At 40.2% G+C, this 9,810-nt stretch overlaps 1 protein-coding gene across 3 annotated transcripts in view; it reads right to left on the bottom strand.

Moving 5' to 3' along the window:
• Positions 1-737: 737 nt before the first annotated feature.
• LOC132782953 (ATP-binding cassette sub-family C member 12-like) overlaps positions 738-9,810 on the bottom strand; it is a 116,259-nt gene continuing 107,186 nt past the window's right edge. For 2 of the 3 annotated variants that reach the window (XR_009632122.2, XM_060787955.2), the window contains exon 29: positions 6,724-6,812. Coding sequence is in view for 1 of the 3 variants with exons in the window: in XM_060787954.2 (XP_060643937.2) it covers positions 1,699-1,791; positions 3,316-3,480; positions 6,699-6,812 (372 nt within the window). In the remaining 2 variants the exon portion in view is untranslated. Of the gene's footprint in view, positions 1,792-3,315; positions 3,481-6,698; positions 6,813-9,810 lie in introns of those variants that run through there. The other variant, XM_060787954.2, reaches the window with a different exon arrangement.

The raw sequence follows: 9,810 nt of genomic DNA, 5'->3' as shown, positions 1-9,810 counted from the left end.
ACTATGGACTCAAATAATGATAGATCTGGACCAAACTTGGCATGGATGCTCAATATGCTCAAATGTTAACACTGATGGAGTTTGGGAAAAATAGATATTTGGGAGTTGTAGTTGCTGGGATGTATAGTTCACCTACAATCAAAGAGCATTCTGAACTCCACCAATGATGGAATTCAACCAATATTGGTACTCAGAACTCCCATGACCAAGAGAAAATACTGGGTGGGTTTGGTGGTCATTGACCTTGAGTTTTGGAGTTGTAGTTCACCTACACCCAGAGAGCACTGTGGACTCAAACAATGATAGATCTGGACCAAACTTGGCATGGATGTTCAATATGCTCAAATGTTAACACTGATGGAGTTTGGGAAAAATAGACCTTGATATTTGGGAGTTGTAGTTGCTGGGATGTATAGTTCACCCGCAATCAAAGAGCATTCTAAACCCCAGCAATGATAGTATTGGGCCAAACTTCCCACGAAGAACACCCATGACCAACAGAAAATACTGTGTTTTCTGATGGTCTTTGGCAACCCCTTGAGACCCCCCTCCAGGTGTCCCCACCCACAGGTTGAGAAACACTGCTCTAGAAATATTTTTTTCTCTCTATTTGCTGCACAGAGACTAAGGGCATTTCAAATAAGTATGTCTTTCTAACATGAAATATTTCTGCTGAACTGAAGAAAACAGTAGGCAATGTGCTGAAATCTACAAAGGGGAAAAAACTGCAAAGCTCCAACGGGCAATAGTCTTTATTGCATATTTTGATGACAAACCACAAACAGATCAAAATAGCTTGCTGTGTTTTCTCCACTGGAGTTTCTGATTTTTCTTCTTCTTCTGACATACAGAGACAATTAGATCACATGGGAGAACAGTTCACATGGGATATACAAAATTATTTGGCACAATCCAGACAAACAGAAGTATTTCCCCCCATATCATTTCCAAAGGGAATGTAAAGCTTTAGTTGTAATCCAAGGGACTTTCTCATCCCGAAGTGCCTGTTGGCATATGCCAATTGCATGCACCAAATGCAGGTTAAAGACAAAAGCTGATCCTACATCCAGTTAAACTCTTCAAATCCCACAGATGTCAGTGGGATTAGACAGCCTAATTGAATACGGAGTGGCTGCCAAATTGTTGGGTTTTTTCCCCCACTGAGCCATCTAGTATTTTTAATACTACTCCAAGAAATGTCAAAGAATTGCATCTAATTCATTCCATTCATTTTTTGTTGGGATTTATTCGTGTCTAACTCGTGCTGAATTGGGAGCTGTTACGGTGATGCACTGTTGACGTTGACATCTTTGTCTGTATTTGTGTCTGAACATGCCATTTTTAGCTCTTCTGGGAATGCGGAAGGATCTGAAATACAAAAGGCATCTCTCTCTTTCAAATTTGCTTGACAAAATCATCATGTCAAGTCATGAATTTGGTGCATATATTGGCACGCGTGAGTATTTCTAGTTTCCGTCATTTCAGTTCTTCGTTTTTAATTGCCAGCATTCTATTAATACTTCTGACTTTCCCGGCAGACGTGGCCTTTGGCAAAGCTTGCAACACTTCCTCACAAATGGGATTTGATGATTTAGATATTAGCAAGTTTTTTCTTCTTCTTCATCTTCTTCTCATCCATCTCGAGCCTTCATTTCCCCAAAGCCACAAACGCAAGCACCGATAAATATTTATCCTGTCCTAGGCTTCGACTTTGTTCGCTGCGGCTAAGAGAGAGGCATAGGCCGAATTGGGATTCTGAACAAGCTCCTCCGGTTTGCCAAACTCCACCACCTGAAAGTCATTGGGAAAGAGATACAACAAATGTCAGGCACATTAGTAAATGTCAGGGATGAAGCAAGAATACAGAGGGTTTTTTATGAGTTGCTGATAATGTAAAAATCGCCTTGGGGAAGGAGAATGGCAACAAGGGGGGAAAGTTGTAATAGTAATAGATAAGAGTGGAGCCTTCCCACTCTGCCCCACTATTTCCTTTATTGTGGGTTTTTTTTTTTTTTGCTCTACAATCTTGCTCTACACTAATCCCAAAACTGGACACACATCCAGGTTGCTCCTGCTTTCAGTTCCTGTGATTCATCTGTATCTTTGCCTCTGTCTGCTTTATCGGATGCATGTGCATACTTTATTTTTTTTAGGGGGTGCTAGAAACAAAGCAAAAAGTGGGTGCTAGAAACAATATCATACGAAAGCTGACTGGCACAACCTGGGGATCACAACCAGACACAGTGAAGACATCTGCCCTTGCGCTATGCTACTCTGCTGCTGAGTATGCATGCCCAGTGTGGAACACATCTCATCACACTAAAACAGTGGATGTGGCTCTTAATGAGACATGCCGCATTATCAGCGGTTGGTCTGCGCCCTACACCACTGGGGAAATTACACTGTCTAGCCAGGATTGCACCACCTGACATCCGCCGGCAAGTAGCAGCCAATAGTGAAAGGATCAAGGCAGTGACATCTCCAGCTCATCCCTTGTTTGGGTATCAGCCAGCACGTCAATGACTTAAATCTAGAAATAGTTTTCTAAGATCTACAGAGACACTTGCTGGAACACCTCAGCAAGCAAGAGTCCAAAAGTGGCAGGCTGAAACCCAGAACCTCAACCAATGGCTGATACCAAATGAGAGACTCCCCCCTGGGCACACAGAAGACTGGGCGACTTGGAAGGCGCTGAACAGACTGCGCTCTGGCACCACGAGATGCAGAGCCAACCTTCAGAGATGGGGCTACAAAATGGAATCCTCAACATGCGAGTGTGGAGAGGAGCAAACCACTGACCACCTGCTGCAATGCAACCTGAGCCCTGCCACATGCACAATGGAGGACCTTCTTGCGGCAACACCAGAAGCACTCCAAGTGGCCAGATACTGGTCAAAGGACATTTAATCAACTACCAAACTCACACATTTTGTATTTTCTCTGTTTGTTTGCTTTGTTCTGTTAGAAATGTAATATAATTGACTGGCTGCCCTGACACGAGAAATAAATAAATTGGAGGGAAGGATATTCGAGGCAAAGATGAAGTACTTTGGTCACATAATGAGAAGACAGGAGAAGACAATTATGCCAAGGGCAAGAGGGATGGATGGTATCCTTGAAGTGACTGGCTTGACCTTGAAGGAGCTGGGGTGGCCATGGCCGACAGGGAGCTTTGGCATGGGCTGATCCATGAGGTCACAAAGAGTTGGAAGCGACTGAATGAATCAATAACAACAACAACCCTTGAAATAGAGAGGTCTCCATCCCACATTTGGTTCATAATAATAGAAATGACGATGGCATGGGTTTCATTACCTTTCCACTGTCCATCACCAAAACACGGTCACTGTCATGGATGGTGTTTATCCGATGTGCAATGGTCAGGACCGTACAGTCCACGAAAGCTTCCTGGATGGTCTGCTGAATCTGCGTGTCTGTCTCAGAATCAATGGAGGCAGTGGCTTCATCAAGAAGTATAATCTGGAGGATGAATAAGGCTACTATCAACAGGATACATAGCTATGAGATGTGGCAACAACAGTCTCCTTTTCAAGCAGTCTTTCTCAACTGTAGCCTCTCAAATCTGGCTGGCGGAGAGAAAAGGGAACCATTTGACAAATGTCTAGGTAATTTTCTTTCAGTTGCATGACTGTGGCCTTATTGGGGGAGGGGGTATTTTGGAAGCCCCTGTGGATTATGTCAACTACTCTATATCCAACTATATGAAAACATTATGTCAGCTACTCTATATCCAACTATATGACCATTGCACATTGCTGCTCTCCCTTTCATTGATTATAAAATCTGGGTTTGGGAGATTGTAGTTGAGAAAAGTTGGGGTTTTGAATTAACTTCTATATTTATCATTGTTTTAGTTGTATATTTTCATTGATAAAGGAAGCCACGTTGAATCCCATATTAAGAGAAAGACAGTATATCAATCAATCAAAACAAGAGTAGAGAGGCATAGAGTTGAGCTGAGCTTTGGGTGCAATGTATTGTCGAAGGCTTTCATGGCCGGAATCACTGGGTTGTTGTAGGTTTCTTTCGGACTATATAGTGATGGTCTAGAGGCATTCTCCCCTGATGTTTCGCCTGCATCTATGGCAAGCATCCTCACTACCTCTGAGGTTGCTTGCCATAGATGCAGGCGAAACGTCAGGAGAGAATGCCTCTAGACCATGGCCATATAGCCCGAAAAAACCTACAACAACTCTTTGGGTGCAAGCTGGAAATATTCATATTTGCTTGGAATTACTATCCAGCCTTCTCTACTCGATGCTCTGTTCATTGCAGGACTGTGTTGTCACTTTCGTATGTACGGGAAAATATGCCAAAATATGTTTCTACACATTTGAACTGCACTATAATTTCAGCAGTCTATCATATTAATGAGATGACATAAATCCGCGGAAAAAAGAACACAACGCTGACAAATAAAGAAGTGATGAAGTATCTGTCGAGGAGAAAACAAAGATCCAGAGGAAAATTTGAATCAGACAGTTATTGAAGCAGACTTTTATAGAGCCAAAGCCCGAGATGGTCCAGTACTTAGTGCTGAATGTACTTGTTGCAGACAGCCTTTTCTAGCATGCAAAGTTAGGAGGCATTTTAATGACTTTCCACTGTCCATCACCAAAACACGGTCACAGTCATGGATGGTGTTTATCCGATGTACAATGGTCAGGACCGTACAGTCCACAAAAGTATAGTGTTACGAGCCAGCCCAAAACATTTTTTCTGTGTAAATGGCACCTCTCCTATTTTTTTAATTTATTTAAAAAACAGGTAAATCTTTTGGTCAATAGCTCCTTGGAGGAAGAACGTGATAAAACGGTAATTGAACTTTCTCTCTCTCTCTCTCTCTCTCTCTCTCTGTCTCTGTCTCTGTCTCTGTCTCTCTCTCTCTCTCTCTCTCTCTCTCTCTGTCTCTGTCTCTGTCTCTGTCTCTGTCTCTGTCTCTCTCTCTCTCTATATATATATATATATGGACACACACACACACATATATATAAACATAGGTAAAGGTATCCCCTTGACATTAAGTCTAGCCATGTCCAACTCTGGAGGGTGGTGCTCATCTTCATTTCTAAGCCGAAGAGCCGGCGTTGTCTCTAGACACCTCCAAGGTCATGTGGCCAGCATGACTGCATGGAGGCATTTACCTTCCCACCGAAGCGGTACCTATTATCTACCCACATTTGCATGTTTTTGAACTGCTAGGTTGGCAGAAGCTGGGGCTAACATCGGGAGCTCACCCCACTCCCCAGATTCGAACCACCAACCTTTCAGTCTGCAAGTTCAGCAGCTCAGTGGTTTAACCTGTTGTGCCACTGGGGGCTCCACACACACACACACATATATATATATATATTGTATTAGTGGGTATATTGGCCATGAATACATAGTATGTATTTATAGTATGTCTTCTTGACAAATACACTGTTTTGTATTTCTATCTCACCCAGGGTTTTAACATTTTATCTCGTGCATTTGGCCCGCCCTTGTGTTTGACTTTTATTATGTTATTTTGCACTGTTTATTTTGTTTTGTTATTTTATGTATTTTGTTGTGATGTAATTTTTCTGTTGTTTTGTGTCTAATTGTGCTGTATTATTTTTCAGCTTGGTCTCATGTTTGCCGCCCCGAGTCCCCTTTGGGGAGATGGTGGCGGGTTATAAATTATTATTATTATTATTATTATTATTATTATTATTATTATTATGTGTGAATTGTTCTTTCCACAGCAATTGCAAACTATTGAATGGTGCACAGAATTGAAACAATAGGCCACTCATGTATTCAAGACCAATCCAAGTACAGCTTGAGAATCTCTTCTCCAAAATACTTCAGACAAAATCCAAATGTTTTGGATTTTGAGGTTTTTTGGTCTGATTTTTAGGGCTGGGCGGTTTCGTTCGTTAATTTCATAATTCATTATTAATTCGTTATTTTTTTTGATAACGAAGCGATATTGAACCATTCAGGAGCAACTAAAAAACGAAACGAATTTTTCCAATTTGTTTCGTAATTGTTTCGTAATTGTTTCGTAATTGTTTCGTTATTATTTCCGCATGTCTGGTGCAAGTTTTAGGGTTGCTGTTTGTTTTCTCAGTGAAAAAAAATATAATTATCACACCAACAGTCAACCACAGAGGGAGAGGGAAGCTTCAGAAGTTCCCCCTGTCCCATTTGGAGGTTTTTTAGCGTATTGCGCGATCGTGGCCGCCATTAACGAATCGATTCGTAATCGATTCGTAATTGTTTCATAATTGTTTTGTAATTTCCGAAATTTCGTAAATATCGAACTTTTTTTAAAGAAAAATTTCGGAATTCTTTTAAATAACGAAACGCAAAAACCCCCTAAAAGCGAATTGAGTTTAGAAACAAATTTTTCCGTGGTTGGACAGACCTACCGATTTTGTCTATTTGCATGCACGTAATGAAATATTTTGGAGATGGTCCCAAGGCGAAACACGAAATTCATGTGTGTTTCATAGACACCTTATCCTGAAGGTAATCTTATGCAAGGTGCTTTTAATCATTTTGTGCATGAATCAAAGTTTGCATACACTGAACCGTCGGAAAGCCAAGATGCCACTATGTCAGTCACCCGAGCGGAAAATTTGGGGTTTTGGAACATTTCGGATCTTGGATTTCCATTTAAGATATACTCCACCAGTAATGCCTAATCTTACTTTTGAATTTCGAAGGAGAGCCCTTGCCATGCAGAGTAGCTGCCGTTCCCCGACGGAGAAGTTTTCTCCGTTTTCGACAACCTTTGCTTCCAGCTTTCCTGGCAGCTTTGAGACCTAGAAGAGAAGGGAAATGCCACTGAGATAATATTCTCAATTATTTGTAATACACACACTACAGAGCTCAGACAACCCTTTTTGACACAGTGTCCCTGGTCCCTGTCAAGTAAGGTGATGTATGCATAAGGGAGAAATTATTTAAAAGGTGCTTTAATATTTGCTGGCAGGATTAGGAGTGTGGAAGGGAAGTGCCTCATGAATAAAAAGACCCATAAAGAAGCTGAGCATGTAAAGTTTTAGCATTTGCAGACATTTCTGTATCATAATCAGTCTATATATTTAGGAGAGAAGCCAAGGAGAATGGTAATGGTTTGCATATCCCTTCTTCCAAACACTTTGGACCAGAAATGTTCTGGATTTTGGAATACAGTTGGCCCTCACATTTGTAGGTTTGACTTTTGTGAACTTGATTACACTATGAAACATGATTTTTGTCCATGCGTGCTTGTGTGTGTGTGTGTGTGTGTGTGTATATATATATATATAATTTGTATGGCACCCTTCTGACCCCGAAGGGGACTCAGAGCGGCTTACAAGAAATATATACATACAATATATTATATTATTAGCATAGTACAGTATCAGTATTATATATTACTATATTGTACTATACCATTATATTGTAATATTATGAGTAATATTTCATGTAATATAAATATATAATCATAATATCATATTATCATTATTAGTATTATATTGCATTACATTATAATATTATAAATATTATATGTATATATGTCATTTCCTCATTGGATCTATCACAAAAAGATAGGGAAAGCGCATTTTGTTAAAGTTTTTCAATGAATATCTGATAGAGTCTCAACCAGTTCACGATAGTTTATGGCAGTGGTTGCCAACTTTTGGGCCTCCAAGTGTTTTGGACTTCAGCTCCCACAGTCCCCAACAGCTGGTAAGATGGCTGGGATTTCTGGGAGTTGAAGTCCAAAACACCTGGAGGCCTAAAGGTTGGGAACCATTGGTTTATGGGAGCCACAAAAAATGAAGTTTCTGGAGTGAAACAACTACTTTCAGAGTAACTACCTGTCATGTATTATGTTCTGCAGTTGATGGTGGTTGGTGCTGGAAGGGTTAATGTAAGTACTAGTTCTAAAGGGTTGAGTAATCTTTAAGTAAGATTTCATGGGTGAAAGCAATTCAGGGTGGAGGTATGCAAGAGATAGGTTACAGATGGGTGTTTCGGGATATAAGGAGCTAGCCTTGAAACTGATCTTTGGGAGAAAAGTATTGTCTTATTTTGGTGGTAGATGCTGCTGGTTTTCTCCCCGGTATGTGGATTTTCAGTATCCTGACCTGTCTCTTGAACCCTTGGAACCTTGAATCTTTGGACTGGCTTTTGACTATGATATGCACTCTTGATCCCTGGACTTTGCTCATTGAACTCTCGGTGTTTGAGCACTGGACGGGACCTTTTGACTACGGTATTATCTTGAACCTGCAACAGTGTTTGCTGTCAGTATTGTTTTATTTTCTGTGACTGAATGCTATCTTTGTTTTATGTTTTGGACTGTTAAAACAGCCAAGCAGTAAGTGCTGCTTTAATTAAATTGTTTTATACAAACTAAGTTTTTGTTTGGTTCATCTCTGCCTCTGTAAAGGCAGAGCCTGTTGCAATCCAGAGCAGGGAACGAGGCCCTAAGATAACTATCCACCACACTTGGCTGTGAAAAACAATCCTTTTTTATTGAAGAAAAATGGTTACAAAATAAAGGAAAAATGCAAGTCAAAAGCCACAGCAAAATCAGCAAACATGAATTTAAATGGACAAAGCAAAACCAAAAGCCTCACTGGGAAATACTGGAATCTGTTAGCAATCCACTAACCGTACTTGATATCCTAGAAATCTTCCCAAACTATGGCCAGGGAACCGGGAGAACTGCCAAGGTCTTCATCAATTCTGAAACGATGCCTGAACTGAGACAATCAGCCCGGCGTATTGCAATTAAAACTCAAGAATTGGTTCCGTGAACCGCCCTTCTTCTTTGAAGCCAATGTTTTTAATTCTTGAATTCGGGAGGATCGACGCAAACTGAGTGATTTACTTCTGTCTTCCCAAATTTGGCCCCTTCTGTTGTCATTAGAGTTAACAGGTGCAGAAGGGAGGGAAAGGTCAAGGTCTCCCTCTGAAACATTCTCATGAACACTGGTACTTTCATTTTCCAAATCTACAGAAGTTCCTTCCTCACTAATTTCAGGAACATTGGCATTTTCCAAACCTACAGCAGTTTCTTCCTCACTAATTTCAGGAGCATTGGCATCAAAAGGTACATTTCCACTAGCATCAGTAAATATACTTTCATTAGCATCAGGAGGAACAAACAGAGAATCAGGTTCAAGTTCAAACTCAGGCTGAACCCCAACAGAGCCCTGGCATCTTGACATAATACTTTTCTCCCAAAGATCAGTCTGAAGGCTAGCTCCTTATATCCAGAAACACCCAACTGCAACCTATCTCTTGTATACCTCCACCCTTAATTGATTTCACCCATGAACTCTTACTTACAGATTACTCAACCCTTTAGAACTAATACTTACATTAACCCTTCCATCACCAACCACCATCAACTGCAGAACATAATACATGACACTACCATACAGTTAAACAGGAAACAGCACTTTCAAAACAGGAACAGAAAAAATATTCAAATTTTGTTACCTAGTGTATTGAGTTACCTTTGAAATGGAACACAAGTATAAATACAAAATTAATTTATATTTCGGTCATACATAATACACATAGTCAGAAGGTAATTTTATACACAAAATTTTAATAATTTTGTTTATACAACAAAGTAAGTTATCAATGTAGAAAATCTGGAGTAAAAGGATATGCATTCCGTATTATATAGAATGGCCCTGACCATCAAATATTTACAGTTGATGACAGGTTTCCATGTTATTCCAGCATACAAAATAATGAAGGCCAATCTTAATTTGTATTCAGGCCACCCTTTAATTTATTGTTGTTTTTAGCAAT

This window comes from Anolis sagrei, chromosome 8 (genome assembly GCF_037176765.1).
Source record: "Anolis sagrei isolate rAnoSag1 chromosome 8, rAnoSag1.mat, whole genome shotgun sequence".
In the NCBI taxonomy this organism is placed as follows: domain Eukaryota; kingdom Metazoa; phylum Chordata; class Lepidosauria; order Squamata; family Dactyloidae; genus Anolis; species Anolis sagrei.
The sequence above is the reverse complement of the archived record's forward strand: the minus strand, read 5'-3'. Positions and strand labels throughout refer to the sequence as shown.